Genomic DNA, 26,516 nt, shown 5'->3' on the forward strand with positions numbered 1-26,516 from the left:
AAAAAGGAGAGGAGCAAAGAGCTAAAGTAGGCCAGTTTGGGGGGAAATCGGGGAGAGTGTGGAGGAAAGGAAGAGAGAGATTCATGGTTCATATACGTGAACTATATTTAGAGAGAGACAGTTGGGGGACAGTGATTATTAAACTGTCCTTTAACATTTTTTAGAGATAACTCAGTTGAATAAGCAAATAGTTTTTATCACAGAGGTTGCTGAAAACCATTTCCTTCTTCGGCTTGTCCAAGAGTGAAATAAGGATGGAAACACCCAGAAGCCTATTAAATTAATGTCCCCTCCCTGGCTCCATTCTCACCCCCAGCTATAAACACCAGCAGGTCAAGGACTGTAACACACCACACCATGACAGCTCGTGGGCATGGCTGCTGGCACAGGGAAGATGCCAATTTGATGTGTCATTGAATGTATGGTCTTCTGTGCTGTTTCCAGTTTTCAAGCCCAAAGAAGGCTGAGAGAAAATTACAGCCTCCTTTGATTTCATTGTCATGGGCCATGGGGTCCCAGGAGGTGTGATGTGGAGCTGACCACTCTCTGGGAACCTCAGAGATGAGCCATAAACCTTCTAGAAACATCTGTACAGAGCTCATTTATGTCATTCAAAGCTTCCTGAATTCAAAAGAAACCACATAAAAAGTCAGCAAAACCACTTGTGCATTTTAAGACATTTCCTGATCTCTTATACTAGCAATAATAAAATGGAAAAAAGATCCCTTGGAGCAAAGGAAACGTTTTTGGTTGTACCTGTGGGCAGGTGGTATTCTGCATTGTGAATTGACGGGTTTTTAACATTTGATGCAAGCATCTGAACACACATATTATTAAAACGTCTTCTTTTGCTCTGTCGTATAAGAGTCACTTGTTTTAGTGGTCCCCAAAGTGAAACGGGGTGGTTTTATATAGGGCTTATATTTGGAAATAGAGTCAGAGGGATTCATGAAGGCTGAATCAGTGGCGATGTTATTTTTTAGTTTTAGAGACGATTCCCATCAATATTTCTTTGTGTGATTTTTGTGTATCCTCGTAAACCTGAGAGCCAAGTAAAGGAGAAAATCAGTAAACTTTGCTTTCCTCTTGCTATCCAACTTCTCATGCCCATTTCATGTTTACTTTGCCACAGAACGTTTTAATTCACTTAAGCTCCACCCCCACGTGCAGCGGACAGAACTAATTGTATCATCCCTTTATTTCCATCAGGAGCAAATAAAGCAAATAAAGCAAACCACTTGTCCATGAAACTGAAATGCTCCTGATGGGGTTGCAGATGCATTTAGATTAATGAAACCCTCCACTCACAGATCCTTGCACGTGACGGAGACAGAAGGACAGGAAACCTGACATACATTCGCCAGCTCAACAGAGCGCAAAGCGCCTATTCCCACAGTCTTAAAGATTTACTCCAGGACAAGCTGCAAATACAAACATTCACCAAAATTCCTTCCACCCTCACTCTATTCTCAGGAGAAAATGGGCTCTTGTAAATGTGTACCCATGGCACCTAGAGATATTTTCAAAGGAAATAGCCAGAACTGGCATTCCCACCCATACTGCAGGGGCAACTTCCACACCACTTAAAAGAAATAATGGTATTTTTTTCCTGGATAGAAAAGAACGCTACTGTATAAAGTTGTTTTGCTTTGTTTTGTTTTTGGTCACACCACACAGCTTGCATTGCTTGTGGGATCTTAGTTCCCCGACCAGGGATCAAACCCGTGCCCCCTGCAATGGAAGCACAGAGTCCTAACCACTGGACCGCCAGAGAATTCCCTAGAAAGTTTAAAAACACAAAAAAAAGAGGTGAGAAAAAATAAAATCACAGAATCCTAAAATTTTTTATGTAAATCTTTCCAGGCTTCTTCTATGCATGTTTTTGATTATGGAAATATATATGATGAAAAAGAAAACAATTCTACATTTGCTTGATAAATTGAAACTTTAAATTAACTATGTAACAGGAGTATGTTCCCACTTCATTAAATATTATTTCATATCAGCACTTGAAATGGCTATATAATGTATCACAGGGTGGTGCTATGATTTATTTAACCAATTTAATTCCAATTGCTGGACATTAATCCCAATTTTCTGCTATTAAAATCAGTACTTCATGAAGTGTCTTTGTGTACAGATCTTGGCAAACCTCAGCAATAAATTCTTTGGCATAAATTGGGGATGTTGAAATGCCGGGTTACAAAGCATGTCCATTTTAAACATCAATTTTCAGTCTTCCTAATCATGCCAACATTGCAGATTATTTTAACAAAAATAGTTTGCCAGTTTGATAAAAGAAAAATGTTACCTCAGTGTGGTGTTCCTATGAATTTCTACGATTGCTAATGAGGTTGAAGGTTTTCTTTCTTCTGTTTATTAACCACTTATATTTTTCTTTTTGTTTTGAGTATTCATATCCTTTCCCTAACTAAAAAATGTTTGTCTTTTTCTTACTGACATAGATGACCTCTTCCAATATTAAAGATAGTAACTTTTTGTTAATATACTGACAAATTTTTCCTGGCTTTCCATTTACCTTACTTGTATTTATGATTTTTTTTAGATGTACAGAAGTGTTTCATTTTTATGCAGTAGAAACTATCAGTTTTCTCCTTTATGTTTTCTGACTTTGGCTATATAGGTTTAGAAAAGCTTTCTCTAAGTCCCACAGACTTTTGTCAAAAAATCATAATCATGACCTGCCTTGTGATAGCTTTTTCATTGTTGGGCAAGGTATAAATAGTAACTGAAGGCTGGGACCAGCTCTTATGCTTACTTCACCCTTAAATGTCCTGTATTTAGTAGATCACAATCCATTCACCAAAAACATGTTTTAATTGAGCACCTACTACATTCCAGGATTATTAAATATAGATGAGACAGACACTGGACACAACTGCTTCTTCATGAATTCCACCAGCACACATTGCATAATTAACACATGTGAACAGTGCAAAGATCAGAGCAGAAAAGCAACAGTGATGAATCCAAAAAAAGTCCCTCTCCCTTGAGAAATTTATAGTTCAGTATACCCTGGAGGAATTAAAGAGAGGTAAGATTTAAAAGAGACAGATATTTAAAAGAGACTGAAATACAAGGAAGAAAGTATAAGTACCTTGTGAGATGGGGAAAAACTCAGTGTTCACACAGTGTAAGTCAGGGAGGGTCTGTGGAGAAAGTATCATTTGAAGCGAGCCTTATAGGTTGAGATGAAGGAGACATCATTCTCTTCTTCCTGCCGTCAGAGAGAAGAGGAAGCAGGCACATTAGACTCAGTTTCCCTCTGCAGTATTAACACACAAAAAAAGGGGGGGGGGTGGAATTCCCTGGTGGTCCAGTGGTTAGGACTCCGCGCTTTCACTGCAGAGGGCCCAGGTTCAACCCCTAGTCAGGGAACTAAGATCCCACAAGCTGTGTGGCGTGGCCAAAAAAAATTAAAAATAAATAAAAACCAAAATGTTAAGCAGCCAAATATGCCTGTAATCAACCCACAAAGCCTAGAGGAGGGGCTCAGTGAGGGGCTTAGGAAAAAGAGTTAGCATTTCTTTATACTGTCTTTTGCATTTACATTATGCTTATGGAATTTTTTGGTGTACGGTTTTCTTTTTTATGTAGTTAAATCTTCTTGAACAGTGTGGCAGATTATACTTCCCAAGGATGGCCGCACCAATGTATATCCCATTATATATGCTCCTCTTAGAGTGTGACCCTAACAGGCTTCATGGAAAGGTAGAGTCTGTGTTCCCTGCCTCTGTACTTGGGTGGACCTTCCTAACTGCCTCAGCCAGTAGAATGTGGCAGAAGCGCTGCTGCATGACGCCCAAGGCTAAATCCTAGATGCACTCCTAGCTGGCTCTCCTCTCTCTTGGGACACTTGGTCTCTGAACCCAGCCACCACATTTTGAGGAAGTGCAGGCCACATGGAGAGGCTGGATGTAAGTGTTCTCACCAACAGCCCCAGCTAGATTCCTGGTCAACAACCAGATGAGTGAATGAGGAGTCGAGGCTCCTGCTGTGATTTACATCTTGAGATGTTTACTGTGCCTTCTGGAGACTTGATGGAGGTGAGGACTACAGGCCAGGAGTGGAAGCAGGGAGACCAGTTAGGAGGCTATAGCAATAATCCAGGACAGAGAAGATGCACTTTGGGTTTGGGTTATACCAGTAGAGTAGGTGAGAGGTAATCCTATCTGGGAAATGTTTTGAAAGTAGAGCTGATGGGGTTTGCTGATGGATGGGATGGGAGTTGGGAGAGAAAGAGAAGAGTCACTGACTATGTCTAGATTTTGAGTCTGAGCAATTGGGTTTCAGTGTCATTTATTGAGATGAGGACACCTGAGGGAAGGGCAGCTTTGCAGGGCAGGGTAGGTCAATTGTTGCATCTGGGACATGTTCTACGAGAAGCCTGTTTGACATCCAAGTGAAAAAGCTAAATCAACAGTGGGATACACGAGTCTAGAGCTCAGAGAGAGGCCCTAAGCTGGAGATAGAAACTTGGGAGTCATTGGCATACAGATGGTGTTGCCGATAGTACTGCTATATAAGAAATGACCCCCAAACTTAGCTTAAAACAGCTATTTCATTTACCCACCAATTCGTGGGTTCGAAATTCAGGGCAGGGCACAGCAAGAGTGTTTAGTTTCTACTCCACAAATCTTGGGTCTGAGCTTGGAAGACTCAAGGGTTCGAAGCAACATGAATCACCAGGAAGTGTCTTCACTCACAAATCCGGCAGTTGAAGCTGGCTGTTCACTGGGACCTCAGCAGGGGCTGTCAACTGGAACGCTTAGAGTGGCTTCTCCATGTGGCTTGGGTTTCCTTGGGGTAGCTGGACCACTTACATGGCAGCTCAGGGCTCCAAAAGTGAGTGTACCAGTGAACAAGGTGGAAGTGCACCGTCTTTCCTAACTTAGCCTTGGAAGTCATGCAGCATCGTTTCCACCTCATCCTCTGGGCTACCAGAGAGCTAGAACTTGCCAAGACTCAAGGTGGGATGGGGAGGGTGGTGGATATAGATCCCTCCTCTCCATGGAAAGAGTGTGAAGACCACGTTGTAGAAGAGCATATGGGATGGAGATACTGTTGTGGCCAACTCTGGAAAACACAATCTGCTACAGATGGTATTGATTCAGGGCCTCGTAATTGGATGACATCACTTAGGAACTGAGTGCAGACAGAGAGAAGAGGTCCCGGAATGAACCCTAGGCCTCAACATTTAGAGACTGGGAGGAGGAGCCAGTGGGCAGAAGCAAGCCTAGAGCAAATGCTGTTTCTTGCAGGGCTGCCACTTTCTGCTGAAACTCCTTAGGGAACAGGGTCGGAACATGTTCTTGCATCACCTGCAAGCCGGGGCCAGAACCGGCCCTCCCCCAGCGGGCACTGCCTGGAGGCTCAGCTGAGCACAGCTCCTCAGGCCCCCCAAGACGATCAGGTAGTCAGTAACTCTGGGTCCTGCAGGTGCTCAATCTTCTGTAACACAAGGCAAGGTAGAGAGGGTGGTGGACTTAGACCCCTCCCCTGTAAGGAGGGAAACCCCCAACCCTAGCCAACCCACCCTTTTGGAAAACCATTTTTGCCTCTCCTTCAAGAGCTGAAGAATCCTCCAATTTACTCAATTCCAAAGAAAATTTAACATCCATACAGTAGCATCTGGATTGAGATTCATTTGACTTCAGTTTTCTCTAAGAATTAGCGGGTGAAGGTTGTCTTACATCTTGGAGAACTACCTAAACTAACAGACCACCTCCAGGGAACTACACTGCCAGAAGTTCCCTAGATGGCAGGTCCCAGGAGATAATACAAAAGAATTAAGTTCCTCTTGACAAAGACCCTGCTATAATAGTTAAACGGTCCATGTGTTGGAGTTGGGAATTCTGTTATTATATAAATGTCTTGCTGAAATGGGTCTGACCTCTACAGAGATTCAAAAAGAATGAGGCACATTCCTTTAACGTTATTTTTGCTCATGCAAACGATGCCCTATTACACCCAGTAATGCTTAACTACTAAGTTAAAAGCAAATACATATCAATTTGGACCACTCCAGGGTCGCTCTCACTGTTTTGTGGTTTTATGTAATTCGAATATTGTATACAAGAAGACTTGACCTGGAGCAGGCAGCAAGAAATATGTAATTAGAAACACTTCCCAAGGAAATTATAGTGACAAGTGAAGGCTTGAGGATTTCCGCGGGAGCCTGGAGCTGCACATATTCATTATAGGTACTTGGGAGGCTCAGCTGCCCTGCTGAAAACCGTGTCTAATTGCTGTGCGGCTGGATGCAGGCATGGAGGACAGCCCAGAGCCAGGAATTGTGTCTATGGCAACACGACGCTCCATTTTTAAACTTTTCATTGCGCAAGAAGAAATTGCTTAGGTTTTTTTTTTTTTTTTCCTCTTCTGCTCCCTCCCCATTTCAGAGTTTGTACCAGCAGGGATTACCCTCCAGGTCTAACATTTCCTGGTAGCTAATGCTAGCTGAGTTAGGTGCCTTTTGCTTTACCTCTAGCGTTAGCAGCTCCAGCCGGTCATTAATTACTGCACCAGGAAGCATTTTCCAATCAAATTATTGTTTAATCAAAACAAAAGAAAATGAATGCTTGTTGCTGTCAACAATGATCAACTCTCCCTAAGAGTCTAAAGGGGAATGCTGGAGGTTTTCCACTTACGGAGAAGTGTCCCTCTGGGAGGGAGGGTCAGTTAAGAAGGTCTTTGTCTAGATACAGTGAAGTTGCCTAAAGTACAGTTGAGAATGCTTCCCTGTGGGCGGAGAGGAAGCTGACCCCCAGGCAGGAAGACCCAGGAAGCTGATACACGCACCGTCCTGGGTCCCCAGTCCTTCTGCTTTGTTAGTGTCCGTATGACCTTGCTATTAGGCTAAATGCCCCAAATGCTTCTACGAGAGTGTCTGAGGGGAAAGACTGCTTTCTGGAGCAGTGAATAAGTGAAATCCACCTGCACGATAAGAGCCACACTTCCTGAGTGCAGACAGCGTGCCCTGTGGCTTACAAACACGAGTTAGTGACCCTCGTAATTCCCCCCACCCCTAGTACATCATTATCCCCGTTTCACAGATGGGAAGACTAAGATTCAGACAGGTTAACCTGGCCAAGATGCACAGCAGCCTGGTAAACAGCAGAGCCCACACTTGATTCGTAGTCTTTCCATCAGCACCTTCCCTCTTTATTAGCTTTTAAAATTTTATTTGCGCTAAAACACACGTAACGTAAAATCTACCATCTTGACCGTTTTTAACTGCAGTCCAGTGGCATTACGTGCATTCACACTGTTGTGCAGCACCACCATCATCCATCTCTAGAACGCTCTTCATCTTGCAAAACTGAAACTGTCCCCATTCAACAATAACTCCCTATCCCCCCTCTCCCCAGCCCCTGGCAACCACCATTCCACTTTCTGTCTCTGAATTTGACTTCTCTAGAGAGTGGAATCAGACAGTATCTTTCTTTTTGTGTCTGGCTTATTTCACTTAGCATGATGTCTTCAAGTTTCATCCATGTTGTAGCATGTGCCAGAGCTTCCTTCCTTTCTAAGGCTGAATAATATTCCATTGTATGTATGTAACACAATTTTTTTTGTCCCTGCACCCATGGAAGGACACTTAGGTTGCCTCCACCTTTTGGCTATCGTGAATATGCTGCTGTGTTTAACTGCTAACCACTAAGATACATAGAGACTTGGAGAATGAGTCTTAAAGGAAGGCGCACCGCCATGGGCTGCCTGACACGCCCCAACCTGAGCAGACCAGCCAAGTACCAGGCGGCCCATCACCCACTGGAGAAGGCACCACCTCACTGGCAGGGGAAAGCGATGCACAAGGCCAAAACATCCCACAGGTTGGCCAATTGGAGAGTCACAGCTCCACGCTGGCACACCCAATGCCAGTGTGTTTCCCTGAGCCTTAGATTCTGGGGAAAACAAGGTTCTTCAAATCCAAACTGCTCAGTCCAGACTTCACTGCAGGATTCCCCACCTGGACGGAGCGTGCCCTGGGACTCCACTGGCGCACCCGCCAACCCCTGCCGACTTCTCCACTCGGTGGTTCTGAGGGCGGCTAGGGGTGAGCTGTGTTCCCTCCTGAGCTTACCACCCTAAGATTTTTGGAAATGTGAGGAGCATTTCTGGTTGTCATAACCATCTGTCTGGGGGACACTACTGACATTTAACATGTGGAGCCAGGGACAAGAGGCGCCCTGCCATGTGTGAGGCAGTCACCCACAACAAAGAGTTGTCCTGCATCGTGAATCACTTCCAAACGCCTCATTAAAACGTATCTTGTAAGCAAAAAACCTCATTATAATCATCTGGGCCTAAAACCTAATTACGTTTTGCAAATGAACACAAAGTAATTCTGCATGGTTTTTATACGCACCAGATTTTCCAGGAATGCAACTATTGAGTAGATTGAGGGAGACTGTATTTTTTTTTTATATTGGAACTTCCCCGAGAGTTGTTCACCATTTTGGAAAATCATGGCAATGCCACTCCTAGTAGGGTTTTTTTTTTTTTTTGCTTTTACTTTTATTTGCTTTTTTTTTGCAGCATTTATTCCTGGGTCATAAGTTTCTGTTTCTTCAGTTTCTTCTGGGATATCTTTGTCTTCTGTGCAACCTCCTCTTCGGGTTTAGGAATCATCTGTTGTTTTTCAGGAAGGATCATCTTAGTGTGGCAGGGAGAGTTCCTGTATGGGTTGATCTGACCATGAGCTCTGTAAGTCCTGCGTGGCATCTTGGGTGCTTTGCTCACCTGGATATGCTTAATGACCAGAGAATCTACATCTAAGCCCTTAAGTTCAGCATTACTCTCTGCATTTTTGAGCATGTGCAGTAAAAGTTCAGCACTTTTTTTGGGCTACTGACCCTGTGACAAGCCCCGCTCTTTGGCCTGGGCACACCTACCAACTCCACCATTGTAAACACAGACTGGCACACATTGCTTCTGTAAAGTCACATCCTTCAGATACGTGGTGGCTTTTCAGATATGCATACCCTGAATGGCCTGGGCAGTCTCACGAGTGCTCTTAAAGTGAACACGAAGATCTGAGCCTCTTGATTGGCATGATTCTGTGGGGTTTTCTGGGTCAAGTGAATAGTGAACCATTTTTAGAGATCACCTCAGACCGCTTATCCAAAAAGGACTCCTAGCATTTGAGTTGCAAAAAATATATATAACTTTATCAATTTTATTTGAATTGCCACATTCAAAGTCCACTTTAGAGGCAAGCCCCCTCCACAGGAGGGGTCTATGTCGCCACTCACTGCCGCCCCCCACCCCCGTCTTCTGATGTAGTCCTGCCCCAGCATTTACGTGTTGAAATACATCTTCTGTTTTTATACACTTCTATTCTTTTATTTCTTCTTTTACACCCAGGACATTATATTACTTTTATTTTTAAACATTTTTTGTGTTGGTCGATTATGTTAGACCACAAATCCTGATGCAAACCTCTTGGGGGCCAGATGTGTTTCAGAATTCAGAATTCTCCAGATTTTAAGTACTAAAAGTAGTGTGGTGCACCTACAATATGTTATATAACCCTTCAGCGGGGTCTAGAACAGCATCCTGTCATCAATCACACATATTTTTACAGCAAAACGTATATACGGACACATAAGAGTGCAATGAATTACGTCTACGTGTAGCTTCAGATCAGCTCAGGGCAGGTTTTGTTGACAAAATTTTAAAAACCGATTTAGGATTTTCGAAGCGTTTTGGATTCTGGATAAGCGATCGTGGCCCTCTGTTTCGTGTCTCTCACTGAGCAAGAATACAATGAAGGGGGTGGTTTAAGAACGAGGCGCTGGATCTGATAGGCTGCGAGCATCTCACAGTCAGTCTCTGGAGGGGTGTGTGAGGGTCCACCTGAGGGCCTCCCTTCCCAAAGCCTCCTCTGGCTTCAAGTGAATGGGGCCTGGTTACTTTCTTTCCTGTCTGTCAGCTTCTGGACCTTTCCCAATTCACTTTGTCAGACAGCCGCCAACACACGTGATGCCCCCATGGTAACTGACAACATCTGACGGCTGCTCCAAGCAGGGCAGATAGGTGTTTTGTGAGCTCCAATCCCTCTACTCTTATGCCCAAAGGTAAGCTGTTCTCTCTGCCTGAAATCCTGCTTTATCCCCCTTGTCCTCCAGGTGAGGGATTCCTTCTTTTTTTTTTTGCCGTACGCGGGCCTTTCACTGTTGTGGCCTTTCCCCTTGCGGAGCACCGGCTCCGGACGCGCAGGCCCAGCAGCCATGGCTCACGGGCCCAGCTGCTCTGTGGCATGTGGGATCTTCCCGGACCGGGGCACGAACCCGTGTCCCCTGCATCGGCAGGCGGACTCTCAACCACTGCGCCACCAGGGAAGCCCGAGGGATTCCTTCTTAAAGCCCTGGGTTAGGGACTTCCCTGACAGTCCAGTGGTTAAGGCTCCGTGCTTCCAATGCAGGGGGCACCAGTTCAATCCCTGGTGGGGGAACTAGGATCCCACATGCCCCATGGCATGGCCAAAAAAATAAAAAATGGAAAAGATAAAGCCCCAGGTTAAATGTCATCTATTTATGGGACTTCCTCAGTTTCCCAGTGGCATTTGTCACTCCCTCAGGCGAGATTCCCGTTAACTCTCGGTATGTTCATTCATTCCAGAAACATACTTTTTTGGGTGCTTACTGTGTGCCAGGGACTGGGCTAGGCTGAAGAATGTGGACCCTATATGACCTTGGATTTCCAGGTCTCCCAAGGTCCTGATCAGGGCACAAGACACTCACCAGCCTCTTGTCCTTGCCAGGGGAGCGGAGGTTCCCTCCAGCCCCTCTCCCAGAACAGTTCCGTTCCTGCAGAGACAGGAACTCCCTTTTGTAGGGCAGCTACTTAATGTGCCAAACACTCTGCAAAGTTCTGTTCTCTTCAGAAAGGGGCCACTTGTTGGTGTGCCCAGCAGACAAAGTCCCAGGATAAATGTGCTGCATCTTTCTAGAATTTTAATTTCACTCAAAGATTTGGGAGGGAGAGTTAATTAGTGTGAGGTAAGTAATGTAAAACATGATTTCTACATTAATCAATAGTGGATCTATAATAGCACGGAGCAGAATGCTAAATTAACACACGTTCTTAATTTATTATTTGAAGAGGTAATACATCTTCATAAAGCAAAATTTGAAAAGTATAAAAAAGTTTAGAATGAAAATTTACCCCTCTGTTCTCCAACCACCCAGCTTCACTCCCAGGAGGCAACCACTATGCCCAGATTCTTGGGAATCCTCCAAGAAATCATCTATACACAGTCCAAGTAAGTACCCATGTCTGTGGGTTGTTGTTGCTGTTTAGTATAATGAGCATAAAATACACACTGCCCTGCATCTTGCTGTTTTCAGATAACACTACATCTTGGAGACCTTTTCATAAATCATAGAGACTTATTTCATTCTTTCAACAGCTGCACAGTTTTTCATTGTATGGATGGGCCAGAATTTGTTCACCGGCCCTGTGATGATTATTTCCAGTATTTTCCTACTGCAAACAACACTACAACAAATATAACCCTGAATAGTCTTCATTTGTACATGTGTTAGTATAGCTGTAGGAGAGATTCCTGGAAGTAGGTCACAGGGCATATTGCACCGTCCACTTGTCCTCTGAAGAGTGCTCCCAATCTACACTACATCAGAGTATCTGTTTCCTGATCCTTTAGCCAATGCACAACAGACAACACAGTGTTCTTAAACTTTCTGACCTTAGCCAGTCTGATGGGTGAAGACTTGTATCTCATTAGAGTTTTTATTTGCTTTTATTAAATTATGAAGGGGGTTGAGTATCTTTCTTTTCTTTTCTTCTTCTTTTTTTTAATGTTCAAAAACATTTGTATTTCTTCTTCTGGGAACTGTTTCTTCATATCATTTCTCCATGTTTCTACTGGATTGTTGGCTTTTTTTTCTTATCAAAGAAAGGAAGGGTCCCTTTTGCTATGTGAATTGCAAATATTTCCCTCCAGTATGTTTGTCTTTTGATTAGTTTGGTTCCCTCCGCTCCCCCCTCACCTCATTTGTTTTATACATATATATGGTAGCTAAGTTTACCTTTGCTTTTATAGCTCCTGGGTTTTAGATCATCTTTAGAAAAGCTTCTCCCCTATCTGAGGTGATTTAAGAAATATTCTCTCGGGCTTCCCTGGTGGCATAGTGGTTGAGAGTCCGTCTGCCGATGCAGGGGACGTGGGTTCGTGCCCCGGTCTGGGAAGATCCCACATGCCGCGGAGCGGCTGGGCCCGTGAGCCATGGCCGCTGAGCCTGGGCGTCCGGAGCCTGTGCTCCGCAACGGGAGAGGCCACAACAGTGAGAGGCCCGCGTACCGCAAAAAAAAAAAAAAAGAAATATTCTCTCATTAATTCTTTCCACGAAAAGTTTATTAAGTCCTGTCTCTGTACCAAGCGCTGCTTTAGGAGATGGAGTTGCAGTGTTGAACGAGGCAGACCACGAGGACACGTTCTGAGTTCTTTTGCTAAGGTCTTTCGCACTTTTCCTAACTACTTTTACGATTTCATTTTTTGCATTTAAATCTTTCTTCCATCGGGAATTTAATATGCTGTAGACTGTGAGGGATCTTTTTTTTTCCCCAGCTGGCAACCCAGTCAATCCCGACATCACTAAATAATTTATCTTATCATCTTTACTAATTTGAGATGTCAGTTTTATCATATGCTAAATTCCCATAGCCAACACATTTTTATGCTAAAAACAAGACCTCAAATCAATGTCCTGCTTCCAGCTTCACCAAGAGACCCCTCAGGCTATCAGTATCCTTTTTATTTATTTATTTATTATTATTTTTTATTTTTTGGCTGCACCGCACGGCATGTGGGCTCTCAGTTCCCCCACCAGGGATCAAACCCGCGCCCGCTGCAGTGGAAGCGTGGAGTCTTACCCACTGGACCGCCAGGGCAGTCCCAGTCTCCTCTTTTTTTGCCTTTAGGAGCACTTGGTGGGAAGTCTGAATATCACCAATGTCTTTTTATCCTCTACTCTTCACAGTAGTAACCTCCAAGGTAGAGAGTGTATCTCCATTTCCCAAGCAAGGAAATTAGACCTAGAGATGTTACGGCCCACACACCATCCATCTGCCTCTGGGAGTGAATGCCTGTTAGTTGAGAAGTCCAAGGCCAGCTCCACACAAGCTGTGCTTTCAGTCTTTCTTTGTAAATTTGAAATGGAAACCCGGAGGGTCCAGGCTCTGTAGGTTATAAAGGTTGTAAACTGTCAGAGGCCACATTTCTTGCCCAGTGGACTAGAGGAACAGAATCTGCGGAGGGAGATGATGGAGTCTGAACCAGGTACCAGAGAAAGTTAGGCGGCAAGAAGAGGCAGGCCCACATCCATGGTTCTCTGTGTGCCCGGGCTCCAGCTCTATTCCTGTTTCTGTGTTCCTTGAGACCTTCCTATATCTTTAGATAAATTCTCCTTAAGCTGCTTTCACCTGGGTTTCTGTCACCTACCATCAAAAGGATCCTAGAAAATGGCTGAAATGAGCCCAGTCCTGGAATGGTTTGTTTCCAACAGCTTCTCTCGCGTACATCACAAAAGGGGGCCAGGATGCTGTGTCAGCTCTGAATTGTGTCTCAGAGGGCAAATGGAATGTGTAGTTATGGCCAGTGTAGGGGCTCCAGAGACCAGAGTGCTCAGCCATCCACCATGTGAGCCCATCTGTAACCAGACTGGAGGGTTGTGACAGTACAAACACAAAGCCTACTTCTCTTTCCACCTGATTAAGGTGTTATTTAGAAAAATGAGACCTTCTTACTCCTTACTTTCCCCTGGGCCCCTGTGTGATGGTGTAGACCAGGAACTCATGCCAGAACGTAGCCAGCGTCTGACCCTCTCATCTGTTCTCCCCTCCCCCGGGTACTGTTGGTTCTTTCAGGAATTACAGCTGCACCCCAGGTTGGAAATCTGGAAGCCAGTTTCTCCTCAGTGTCTCATGCCCTTGACCATTCTTTTCCATTCTCACTGCCAATTCCAAGTGTTACCGCCTCGGGCCCAAATGGTTGTAATGGAGTCCTAACATTACTGACCCCATGCCTGTGCATGGCCTGAAATGCCCTATCACATGTGCACTAGAGTCCAAGTTCAAATATCACCTTCACTGTGGGGCCTCTCTGACCACCTAGGATTCGGCCTCTCCCTGTGACACAGACCTCTACCCTAAGATATTACAGAAGGAATTATCCAGGGATCAGTTGTGTGACCAGAAGCACGACCCCATGCTTAACTTTTTTGAGCCTCTGTTTCTTCATAGGTCACATAGGATAAATAGCAGGGCTTTGGTGAGAATTCAAACTAGAAGGTAGAAATGACCATTTCAGGGCTTGCTCATAAAAGGGAACCGACCCTTGTGTCCTTTGCTCTCTTTCTCCAATTTTCACAGCAGACTGTTAACTCTTTGAGGCCTGGGATCTTGCCTTACTGGGTGCCTTGCAGAGAGCGTGGCATAAAGCAGGAGCTCAATGCACGCTGAATGAATAAATACGTAAATGGAAGAATGAAGAAAAAACCCTCTCCGATCTTAAGACTCTCTGTTCAACCCCATGTGCACCTTTGCCAAATTAATACTCCTTCAGTTTGGCTTTCGACACATGTGTCACTTATTGTTGAAAAATCATCTATGGGGACTTCCCTGGCAGTCCAGTGGTTAAGACTCCACGCTTCCACCGCAGGGGGCATGGGTTTGATCTCTGGTCTGGGAACTGAGATCCCACATGCTGAGTTGAGCAGCCAAAAACAAACAAACAAACCAGATGAAACTTAAAAAAAAATAAAAAATAAAAATCACCTATGGCTCTCTAGTGCCCATAGGTTCAAATTCCTTCCTTCAGATTCAGGGCTCCTCATGGTTCTGGCCCTACATACTGTTTTTTTGGTGTTATTTCCCATTATTCACCGCTACAGTCCTTTTAATGTAGCTGTTCTGGGACGTCTAGTCATTGCCAGCCACTTCCAAAAAGTCCTTTCCTTTCTTATCCTGTCTTTGCACCTTCATTCATACTTGATTTCCTTACTAGAGGCATCTCCTTCTCTCTGCCTAGCCACCTCCTACTCATCAGGGGCAGAGAAAGCTAGTTGCTTCCTAATATCCCTAAAGAAATTGAAAAATGTTCCCCAATAATTCCACCATTTGACATTTGGACATAGTTTCTTCTAAGCTTTATTTCTATGTATTTAAAAAATATTTTAAAAAATATTCATTGGGAAGCGGTTTCTATAATGACCAGCACACACTTATTTCTACTTGCATAAACAAAAAGAAGCAAATAAAAATCCCCATAATCCTACTATCCTAGCCAGTGACTTAACCCTCTGGCCACATGTACGCTTTAGGCACATATCAGTATTTAAAACAACAATTCCATTCAGTTTTTTCACAAAGTTGAGATATTGTGACCTATCTAGTTTCTACTCTATTTTATTTGGTTAGCATTGTTTCAAAACACATTTTTCATGTCATGAAGAAAGCTTGGTAAACATAATTTTTTTTTTAAATAGAAGCACAATATCCCATTGTTAGAGTAAACCACAATTTACTTAGTTTTTCCATTGCTCCACATTTAGGGTTTCTTTTTTCAACTTTCCTTTATTTTAAACAATGCTACGATGAATATTTTTGCGCATAAGTGTTTGACCTTGTTCCTCAATAGCTCCTTAGGATGACTGCAGTAACTACATTTCATGAGTGTTTGCCACGTACCAAGCATTAACTGCAATGTTACTGCACTGAATCCTCACAGTAATGCTACAAAAGGTAGATTATCATTCCCATTTCACAGATGAGAAGACTGAAGCACAAAGGGTAACGTGCTCAATGTGCTCAAAACCATGAGAGTGTGACCAAAATTTAACCCGGCCAGTGTGACTCCCAAGCCCACGCTCTCAGGCGTGAACTTTTTTTTTTCGCGGTACGCGGGCCTCTCACCGTTGTGGCCTCTCCCGCTGCGGAGCACAGGCTCCGGACGCGCAGGCTCAGCGGCCATGGCTCACGGGCCAGTCGCTCCACGGCATGTGAGATCTTCCCGGACCGGGGCATGAACCCGCGCCCCCTGCATCGGCAGGCGGACTCCCAACCACCGCGCCACCAGGGAAGCCCTCAGGCGTGAACTTTTTAAGGCTCTTGATACATTTGCCAAATGACTTTCCAGAAAGGTTGTTCCAGTCTACACCAGCAATATAAGAGTGTCCATCACTCTTATTTATCCTTGTATTCAAGTGATTGGTAGGCATTTGCATTTCAGTTTCTCTGGGCTGTCTCTTCATGTGGTTTGCCCATCTATCAGTGAAGGTTACCACAGACCACTAATTAGCTCAGCTAAGCTTCCCAGTGGCAGGCAAAGTGGTGATGTTTCCCCCAGAATCTGGCCACATTCATCCCACTCTGGTGTGAGAGTGACCTAACAAACGCAAACACTATAAAATAACATTTTTATACTGGGAGACATAGAGCCTTCTAGGCCTGTCGATTTGTGCACAGTCTAGAGGAGCTTTCATCTGGAAGCCGGCGCCATATGTAATTTGCATGTTCAGGAAATTACATAATTACATAAGAAGTGCTTTCTTCTTTGTACGTGAGATGCTTATTCATGCGTATCAGTATAATTTCAAAAGAAATAAAACCAGGTTAATTTCAGAGAAAATCAAGAGTTTGCTACAATTGAAGTATAAAAGTAACACAATGAAGAAAATTCATTGATTTTTCTTTAAAATGCCAATATCATAAAAATTCTGCAATTGGATTTTGGGTGGCATTATGGGCATGAACAATCCCCTTTTGGAAGACTGAGGCCATCTCAGGGTAGCATCTGAAATGTATTCTTTTTTTTTTAAACCCAGTATATTTATTTACTTATTTATTTATTATAAATTTATTTATTTATTTTTGGTTGCGTTGGGTCTTCATTGCTGCTCGCGGGCTTTCTCTAGCTGCGGTGAGCAGGGGCTACTCCTCGTTGCGGTGCGCAGGCTTCTCCTTGCGGTGGCTTCTCTTGTTGAGGAGCACGGGCTCTAGGCATGCAGGCTTCAGTAGTTGTGGCACACGGGCTTAGTTGCTCTGCGGCATGTGGGATCTTCCCGGACCAGGGCTCGAACCCATGTCCCCTGCATTGGTAGGCGGATTCTTAACCATTGCTCCACCAGGGAAGCCCTGAAATGTATTTTTCTTAACACAGTTTTGACGCCACGTTTCTTCCAGGGCAGTTAACGCCTTGGGCAGTGGAACGGGACATCCCCTGCTCACCAGTCTGGCGTGCCTCTCTGGGGTCCCTCATATACTAGCATCAGCCACCATTCACGAGCACCCACTATGTGTTAGACAGCGGGAGGTGTTCTACACATGCCTTGGTTCTCATCTGTGCAGTAACCATGCGAGGTGAACAGGATTTGCTCCAGCCTTGAGATGAAGAAGCCGAGGTCCAGCAGTCACAGGTTAGTGGGAGAGCTCGGAATCTGAAAACCCGAACCTGGGCCCATTGGCTGCACCCCTCTGGCAGAGGGCTAATGGAATGGGCCACTTAATATGAATGGCTATCCCTCCTCCTTCACAATTGGCTAGGCTGGATCCAAGGGAGAATTTTGGTGGATCAGAAGAGTAAATGCATTTCCACCACTGTTGTGGGGATCTACACACTAAAGACACTGTGACAGTGACAAAGGGTTACTGGCACTTGTCTCCCCAGACTGACAGCTATCAAAATCTATTCTTGCCCTGAGCTGTTGTCCTTGAAAAATTAGTAACACACACTTACATGACTGTTCATACAGTCCAATGGACATCTTCTATTGCCTCCTTTTCTCAGCTTCTCATACAAGTTATAAAATTCTGAAGGCCCTCCATTACGCTAGGCAGGTACTGTGGCCAAACGTCCTTCTTCCTCTTTCCTCCACGTAGTGTGAGGGGTCTGGAGACAGAACGATCCTGTTTGGGCGGATGACTTAACAATGTCAGGGGCTGCTGGTGCCAGTTACTGAGGGATGGGCAGGTCCTCAGACAGGAAAAGGAGACTTGGGGGATGGGATCATGGCTAGTAGCAGGAATGCCATTTCCTCTGGGCACCTTCTCCTGTGTAGGGAGAGGAGAGTGTCCTAGATGGCTGGTGCTAGGGGGCAAAAGTTGAAATAGCCCCTACTCTAGGAGGTATGCCAGGGGTTGGTTGACCCCTGTGCATATAGCTCTCTCTCTCTCTTTTAAAAATACCTGATATATTTTGGTGAAAATATTTCCATGCCTTTTTCTGCCATTAGCTTGAGGGCTCCAGGGTAGGATCATTGCTACTCACAGAACATAAGCCAGAACCGAGCATGGGATTAGCATTTAGGAAATATTGAGATGAGGACTCTAAGGAAGTCATATTCTGTAAGTTGCTCTATGTGGCTGTCTTACTCATTGAGTTTATTTCTTCGTTAAATATCCCTGAGCTTCTAGTCAAGTCACATTTAAATGTTGTATCGAGTCTCAGATGTCCTGGAGAATTAAGTAGGGAAATTAAGGTATCTATGCCAAACTGTAAAGGGGGAAACAATATCCCCCCCCCATCGATTTCCCTCCCCTTCTCCCAGGATAACAGAAATGATGATTAAGAGTCCCAACGGGAAGGTGAATTTCAGGGAGAACAGCTGGGGTGTTAACGACTGTCTCTTGGATATTCTCCATTTCTAGTCTTGGAAAATCTAACTTTCATTTGATTAAGGAAAGTAGCAGGTTTCTCATCGGCACTATGCCTATATTTTATGCCTATAAAAAGCAGGCAACAGCCTGCACTTTTAGGGAACATGCAATACAATAATCTGTTCTGAACTGGAGCTGACATCTGAAGCTTCTCATGGCCCTACCTGCCTGACAGTAGTGAAAACTACAAAAACCTAGAACCGAAAACATCCTGGCCTTTGTTAGGAGCACCTTCTATATTTTGCATTTTTCTAATAATAGCTACCTAAAGATACTCTGCTAGTTACATCATCATGCTGTCACTAATCCTCACAACTCTGCAAGGTAAAATATTACACTAAACCTACCTTTACAGACGAGGCAACAAACGCAAAAATTTTGTAATTTTCCCAAGCAGGAGGCCCCAAAGGTCATAAGCTTGTAAGGGCCTAAGCTGGCATCAGAACCCCTTGTTATTGCCACTTATGTCAGATGGCTTCTGATGTGACTGATATCCACTGTTTCCTCTAAGCTAATTTTCAGACTTCTTGGTCTGCGGAATTATTTTTTTTAAAGGATCAGTGATTACTTGCAGGTTCTTTTTTCTTTTTTAAATTGACTCCCATGTATGTCAGTCAAAACAGTTTGTGCATGCAATTACAGTTTTCAGAATGGGTGCTTGGAATGGAGCAATATGAAAAGAAATGGAAAAAAATCAAACCTTGGCAACTGGTTTAGTAAGAATTATACTTCTAAGCTTGCAATCCATGAGGAATTTGCAGAATTTCCTCTTCGCGAACTGAACTTCTTCCTTCCTTCATTTCCCAGGTCAGCTTAAATCCTGGCTCTTGCTTGAGGCCTCCCCTCAAATGAAAAGCTCCTTTTTCACACTATGATAATATGTATAGAGCGTCCCAGTCAGATTGCTCCCTTGATCACTTAATCAGAGTCTGCCTTACCATTTTACTGAAATGTGTCCTGAGTTTTTGGTTTTCACTACTTTCAGTGTCAAGGGCACAAGGGCTAAAAGGTTACACTTCTTTTTATCCCTTTTGTAGCAAGATGGTGCTGTGCACATAGAAGTTGCTCAGTAATACTTGATCCATGTATAAATAGGTGAAAAATAAGTGAATTTGGAAAAATTCAGGGAGTAAGTAGATTAGGATGGTATAGTAACAAACATTATAAAAAGTACTTTAAAGTTTATAAAATGCTTCTCAAGCAACCTCATTTGTACCTCAGAATAACCCAGACGAAACTGGCTTGGAGAGGTTAAGAAACTTACTCTTGAAACCCAGATCCCCTTCCTCCAAAGCTTGTTTTATTTCCATTATAGTTGACTCTTAATTATGAATATGAGATTAAATGTGGAGACAGCCCCCCATAAAACATCCTCACCAGCAGAGGGCGCAAGAATATGTATGGGTCTTGGAGTAAGATTTGCATACCGGCCCAGCCACTATTTTTTTTTAATATAAATTTATTTATTTATTTATTTTTGGCTGCGTTGGGTCTTCGTTGCTGTGTGTGGGTTTCCTCTAGTTGCGGCGAGGGGGGGCTACTCTTCGTTGCGGTGCGCAGGCTTCTCACTGCGGTGGCTTCTCTTGTTGTGGAGCACCAGTTCTAAGCCTGCCGGCCCAGTAGTCAGGGCTCGCGGGTTCTAGAGCGCAGGCTCAGTAGTTGTGGCGCACCGGCTTAGTTGCACCGCAGCATGTGGGATCTTCCCGGACCAGGGCTCGAACCCGTGTCCCCTGCATTGGCAGGTGGCTTCTTAACCACTGCGCCACCAGGGAAGCCCCTGGCCCAGCCACTTTAAGAGCTAGTGACCTTGGGCAAATCATTTTATTTTTCTGAGCCTCATCTGTAAACTAATGATGATAATCTCCCCTTCCCCCAGCACTGCAGAGTAGTCATCAGGATTAGAAATCTTCTGTGGCTAGAACATAGTAGGTGAACTGTAAATTGTATCTCTCCTGATCCCCGTAAGAAGATCACAGGAGCGGTTTGGAGGTTAAATCGATATTAATTCTTGTTTGATGTTTTAATAAATAGTTGAAATTAGTTTGCATATTTGACCCTTACAATAGCTTAAATGGGCAAAGAAATAAATATTGATGAAAAAATTTTAATACCCAACGCTGGCAAGAGTGAGGAAACCAACTGAAACAACTTTTCTGGATAGAAAGCCTTAAAAATATGGTATGTCCTTTGCCCCCAAATCCATTTAACCTAAGAAAATAATATTGGATGGTAGCAAGATTTAGCAAAACAAAGGATGTCATCATCACTCTTTATAACAGCATAAGAGGAAACAACCTAAATGTTCAATGTAGGGCACAGGCTTAGTAATTATAGTTTCTCCATCAAACTGAACACCGTGCAGTCATTAAAATGATGCTATAGAAGAATATTCTAAAAGGAAGGATGATCGCAACACAGCAAGCAAAGATCGCAAGACACAAACAGCCCCCTTTAACTTTTGTTTAAAAATATACACAGGACAGAAATCAAAATTTCCATAGGAGATGCGATTGTTAGTGAAGCTTTATATTTTTCCTACTTCTCTTTGCTTAGCTTATTCTTTAAATGTTCTGCAATAAACATGTATCACTTTTTTGATAAAAATAGTTTTTTCTTTTACATGTGCAGAGTTGTTTTTTTTAAACACTGCCTGTCAGCACAACCAGACCAGTGGTCAAGTAAATTAAGTTAGTTGTAATAAAGTAACTTGGAAGTTTCAAGTCGTTGGTTGAAGAGAGTAATTAAAATCCTAATGAAATTACACAGCACTGGTCCCTTAGCTGCAGTAAGGCTGCTCTAAATATAGACACTGGGTTCCACTTTCTCAAAAGGCCTAAAAATGGCATAACATAAAAAATGAACAATTGTTCATGTAAAGGGCCATGTGCCATGTTTGTCCTAAACCACTGTAACCCGAACTCACCCATATCTCATCCTCCAGGCTGGCTGCATGTCTCTGGAAGGGTGTATTTGCTCTACATTACTCAATTTACTTTCTTGAACTTGAAATGGAGTGGAATTTCAATGTACAGTTACCCATTAGCTCCAAGGCTAAATTTAAACCTTTAATTAAATTAATCCCTTGATCTTAAACACATTTCTTCTCCCTCAGGAAAGTGTAGAGGGTTTCTTAGATGTCACAGAACTCAAGTCAGTGTGACAATTGTTCCTACTGCACTTGGTAAGTCACCTGAACCGCACTGGGAAATCTGCAGGCGTTTTCGGATGGCTCATGGTAACCACCCCCCACTCCAACCCCCCCAGGACAGGCATTTGTTGGGCGTGAGGTTGGGGTACAGAATTCTGCCACCCCTCGCAGATCCAGAGCTGCAGCTTGGACAGGTACTCATCTTTACATAAGACATTGCAGGTGCCAGACGGATGTTTACGAAATAAATGACAGAAAGTAGCTGTGCATTTTGTTCCCAGTTTATATGGGAGGAAAAGAGATCATAACCCACAAAAATTTGCAAGGTGACAAGGGGAAAAGGTTGTGAGGCCATCTTAGCTTACCTTGTTCTTCATGGAAAACGGAGCACGTTTCTGGGTCGAAGTAAAAATTTATGTTGGCCTTTGCTAAGAAAGAGATGAAAAGTGACAGCACCATCAAATGGAGATGTGTCAATTAGTCTGGCCACACGTTTGATGTTCGCTCCTGGGTTCTTACGCACCCTCGGGTATGCATTTAAATCAGGGGCTGCATCCTCAGTCTGCGAATGAATGAGACACAAACTCAACGGTTAGCGACAGCTTTATGGTGGGACTGTCCACATAAGGGGTGTGTAACTATTAATATGGATGTATTTCTCCGGGCCCAACAGCAGCGCGGGATCCAGTTAACAAGCTCGCGGGCCAAATCTCCGCGTCGCTCCAATTAATTGTCCCGCAGACCCACAACTCTCCCGGGACCACATTTTCACGCCGTGACTCATGGGGTTCTGCTCGCGCCCCCAATTCCCAGTACAAGCGCTACGAGGAAACGTGCTACCTCCCTCACCTGGGCGCGCGCCCTGGGAGCCACCAACTCTCCCCGCAGTCGGCTCGGACTACCTGGACCGCCCGGCCGGTCCCTCGCCCCGCCACCCGCTTGGCTTTCCCTTCCTCCTCCTCCTCCTCCTCCTCCGGCCCCCCGCCTCCGGCCGCCGGCCTCCGCGGCTGCCGCCTGCGGCTTTGTTTTCCTCCCAGGTTTCATTCCCCACACGTGATACAGTGTTTTTGCAAAGAGCGCTTCGGAGCGCGAGCGCGGGGCGCGCGCACCTATAAATACGGACACCGGGGCCCGAGAGTCGGAGACCGCGGGGTCTGAGAGGGCCCGGGACCGAACCCCCAGGCTGCTGGCGGGCGGGCAGACGGCCAGCGAGCCAGCGAGCCGCGCGCGTGGGCCGGAGCGGCAGCGCCCCCCGCCCGAGCACCGAGGGGCAAGCATGGCCCGCCCGCTGGGGGGCCGGGCCGCCGCGCACGCCGCCCGCGCCCCGCGCCCTGCCCAGCCCGGGTCACCGGCGCTCGCGCCCGCCGCTTAGCACTCGGGCGCCGCTCGCTTCTCGGGGCATCGCGGAAATATCGCCGCAGACGGACACAATGGCGGCGACTGCCGCCACCACGGCCGCCACCGCCGGCAAGGCCGTCCGCAGCAGCAGCAGCAGCGCCGGCACCGTCGCCGCGGGCACCAGAAGATTGCAGCAGCCGCCACAGCAGCAGCCTCAGCCCGCGGCCGCCGCGCCGGCCCAGCCGCCGCCGCCGCAGCCGCCGCTGCCGCCGCCCGAGCCCCCCAGGAAGACGCGCATGGACCCGCGGCGCCGCCAGGCTGCCCTCTCCTTCCTCACCAACATCTCGCTGGACGGACGGCCGCCGCTGCAGGACGAGGAGTGGGCCGGCGGCGAGGAGAGCGGTGCGGCCAAGCCGGGCGCAGGCAGCGCCTGCGGCGCGAGGACGCGGCTCAGCCTGCTCGCCGCCGCCGAGCGGGGCGGTTGCGGCGCGCTCGCCGCGGCGGGCACGGCGGCGGCGTTGGCAGCTGGATCGGGCCCCTGCCATCCGCCGCCCTCGCCGCTGCCGCCCCTGGTCCCCGGCGGCCACGCGACCGTGCTCGGCCCTGGGGCGGCCCGAGGGTTCGCGAGCCCCCTGGGCGCGGGCCGGGCATCGGGGGAGCAATTGCAGCCGCCCCGGCCCGCGCCTCTCGCCGCCTGCGTTCAGCCGCAGCTGCCCGACGGGCCCGGGGGCGCCGGGCAGGAGGAGTTGGAGGAAGACGATGCCTTTACCAGCGTGCACGTGCCGGCGGCCGCCTTCTTGGGCTCCGGGACCCCTGGGAGTGGGAGCGGTAGTCGTGGCCGCCTCAACTCTTTCACTCAGGGAATCCTGCCGATCGCCTTCTCCAGGCAGACCTCGCAGAACTACTGTTCCCTGGAGCAGCCGGGCCAGGGGGTCAGCACCAGCGCCTTCGAGCAGCTGCAGAGGTCCCGGTGAGTATCCAGGACGCCACGCGCGCCTTACCTCGCGTCCCTCCCGGCCCGCTCTCTGCTGCGGGACTCGGTCGCTCCCAATTCCCGCGCCCTGCCGGATCTCTGGGCTTCTGGCGCGAATTCCAAACCACGAGGGCACGCGGAAGAGAGAAAGTCTCTAGGGAGCGTGTGTGTGTTCACACGTGTGTGCACGAGCCCGGCACTCACAGAGCAGAAGCACCATGCTCATGCAGTGGGTCCCGAGTTAGGGCTTGCGGGAACCCACTGAAAAGCGGCACCAAAACCTCCCACTGCAAGGAGGAGATCACGAGCTTCCAGAAACCCGGTCCGGACCCGGAGAAGCACTCTCCTTGCGCCAGGCAAGACTAGGCGGGGCGCAGAGTTGAGCCGTGGGTCCGGCCGGCGGCTAAGCGGCGCGTGTGAGCCGAACTTGTCGCAGACACGCCGTGAATCCCTCCTGAGAAGTTCTGCCTGCGCTCGAAGTATTCCAGTGTCCCAGGAGAACTTGGCGTTTTCCTTTTGCTTTTCTAAGAAAAGGGAAGTCCTTATGTTCCCTTGAACCAGGCCTTGGTGGTGGGGGACAGGGAGAAAATAGGGCTTGAGGATCCTTTTTTCCGTTCCAAGGTGAATTTGCTGAAATTAGTGGAAAGGTGGTTGTGTTCGCTTGCTTAAGTCATCTGCGGGTATCAAGCATCTTAGCAAAACCGTGAAATGTTGGACACTTGCTTATTCAGGAAATGGCTAGAGCTTGTCACTTATGTTCCAGGGACAGTCGGGGAGCTAGGTCTGCATCAGGCAGTGGGACTGGAGGTTGGGAGAGAACAGGAGTGGGGAGCCCCAAGGAAGTGCAGACCTGTTCCCTGGGAGGCTTGTTACTTAGGAAGGCCTCTTAGGCTCCCTATGGCTCAGTTATTTTAACTTTCTGGGGCTTCAGTTTCCCCTTCTGGAATGGGACCTTGCCAACATGTTGCAGGCCTCAAGGTGAGAAGGGGGAACCTTTCCTGTTACAGCCTCTCTCCTGTAATGCTCATCTGAACACTTAGGCTTTTTCTGGCCTAAGTAAGAAGGTGGCCTGTTGGAAAACTTAACTTCCTCCCGCAGTGGACAGATGGGAGAGAACAAGGCAGGCTCCTGCAGAATTTTGTTCTGAGTCTGTTTCTTCCCAAGTGGTGAAATCATGACCGTGCTTGGTTTGTAGCATCCTAGCTGAGCGCACATGGGCTGCGGGCAGGGGTGTGGAGCGGTCGAATAGCTTTGTGACTGCACGAATGATTAGTGACGCTGGGCACAGGTGACAGCCTGGGCCTGGCATTTCTTGTCAGAGCACGCCTCTCCCCGTTATTGGGCCAGTGCACAGGAGGGGAGGGGAATCCCTTCCGTTCTGGGTGAGTGGTTTGGACTCAGCAGTTTCTGGGCAGCTTGACATCACGCACTGGCTCTTAATGACTGTATAGTTTGAGCGTGAGCCCAGCTTGTCCAGCGGGTCAGGACAGGAGTTGTAATAAACATACATGTTATTCTAAGCCAGTGTGCAAGATTGCCCTGTGTCTCATAGTAGACAGATGTGTTCCCATGCTCAAAACATCTAGAAACGAAATAACTTCACACTTTGTCTCCAAGAATCTCATTTCAGAGGACACGGAGGATCTTGTGGGTTGATATTTCTGATCCAAAAAACAGCCAGATTTAATCTCTGAACCTATAAATATGAACCCCTTGGGTGTTTTATTGATCCCCCCCCAACACACGCATTAAGATGATTAGTCAGTATAAGATGCTTCCTTAACCTGACAGCCACATTCATCTTACTACTTCGGAATTATCCATATCCAGCAACTTGACGGGCATTTAAAAAATTACATCTGTCAACAGAAATAGTGTCAAATTTAATGTGCAGAGAGGAAGTAAATGGGTAAAACAGAGATTTAAGAAAGGCCATGAAGAGCTAGCATGGCCACTACTCATGGAGTGGCCAGGAACTTGGAATCTCCTAGGATACTTTGTTTCCTACACTGACCTGCTTGCAAGAATTTTGTCGGAAGTGTGGTGCTTTTGTGACCACTAGAGAGTACTTTCACCTGCCTAGACGAATTGTGATGTGGAGTACAGACTCATTTGAATAAGGCCCAGGCCAACTTAAAGAATGTCATTTGTTTTCCCGGTATGCCTCCCTTTAAGAAGTTCTCCTAGCCTGGTGGTTCCATATACTACTTCACAGATGTTCTCCTGCGGTGTTGTTTTTAAATCATATTATGCTTTCCTTGGATTTGTTGCTTGCAATTTAAAGAATTCCAAACAACCTTCCTGCTCAAAAGTGAGTTCTTGGACCTTCAGAGCTCTTACAAATGCAAACCCTCA

At 46.2% G+C, this 26,516-nt stretch overlaps 1 protein-coding gene and 1 long non-coding RNA gene across 2 annotated transcripts in view; one reads left to right on the plus strand and one right to left on the minus strand.

Moving 5' to 3' along the window:
• Positions 1–3,117: 3,117 nt before the first annotated feature.
• On the minus strand, positions 3,118–23,636 carry LOC309830832. Its single transcript, XR_014297540.1, has 4 exons — positions 23,526–23,636; positions 22,216–22,412; positions 5,343–5,472; positions 3,118–3,238 (listed from the first exon to the last, which is right to left on the minus strand). It is a non-coding gene; the product is annotated as an uncharacterized lncRNA (long non-coding RNA).
• The window catches only part of CABLES1 (Cdk5 and Abl enzyme substrate 1), a gene marked incomplete at its 5' end in the record, with an annotated part of 105,302 nt that continues 102,066 nt past the window's right edge, over positions 23,281–26,516 (plus strand). The window contains one exon of the mRNA XM_082667663.1: positions 23,281–24,158. Coding sequence (XP_082523789.1) covers positions 23,281–24,158 — 878 coding nt within the window. The remainder of the gene's footprint in view (positions 24,159–26,516) is intronic.

This window comes from Grampus griseus (assembly GCF_964374135.1).
Source record: "Grampus griseus genome assembly, chromosome: 12".
Classification (NCBI taxonomy): domain Eukaryota; kingdom Metazoa; phylum Chordata; class Mammalia; order Artiodactyla; family Delphinidae; genus Grampus; species Grampus griseus.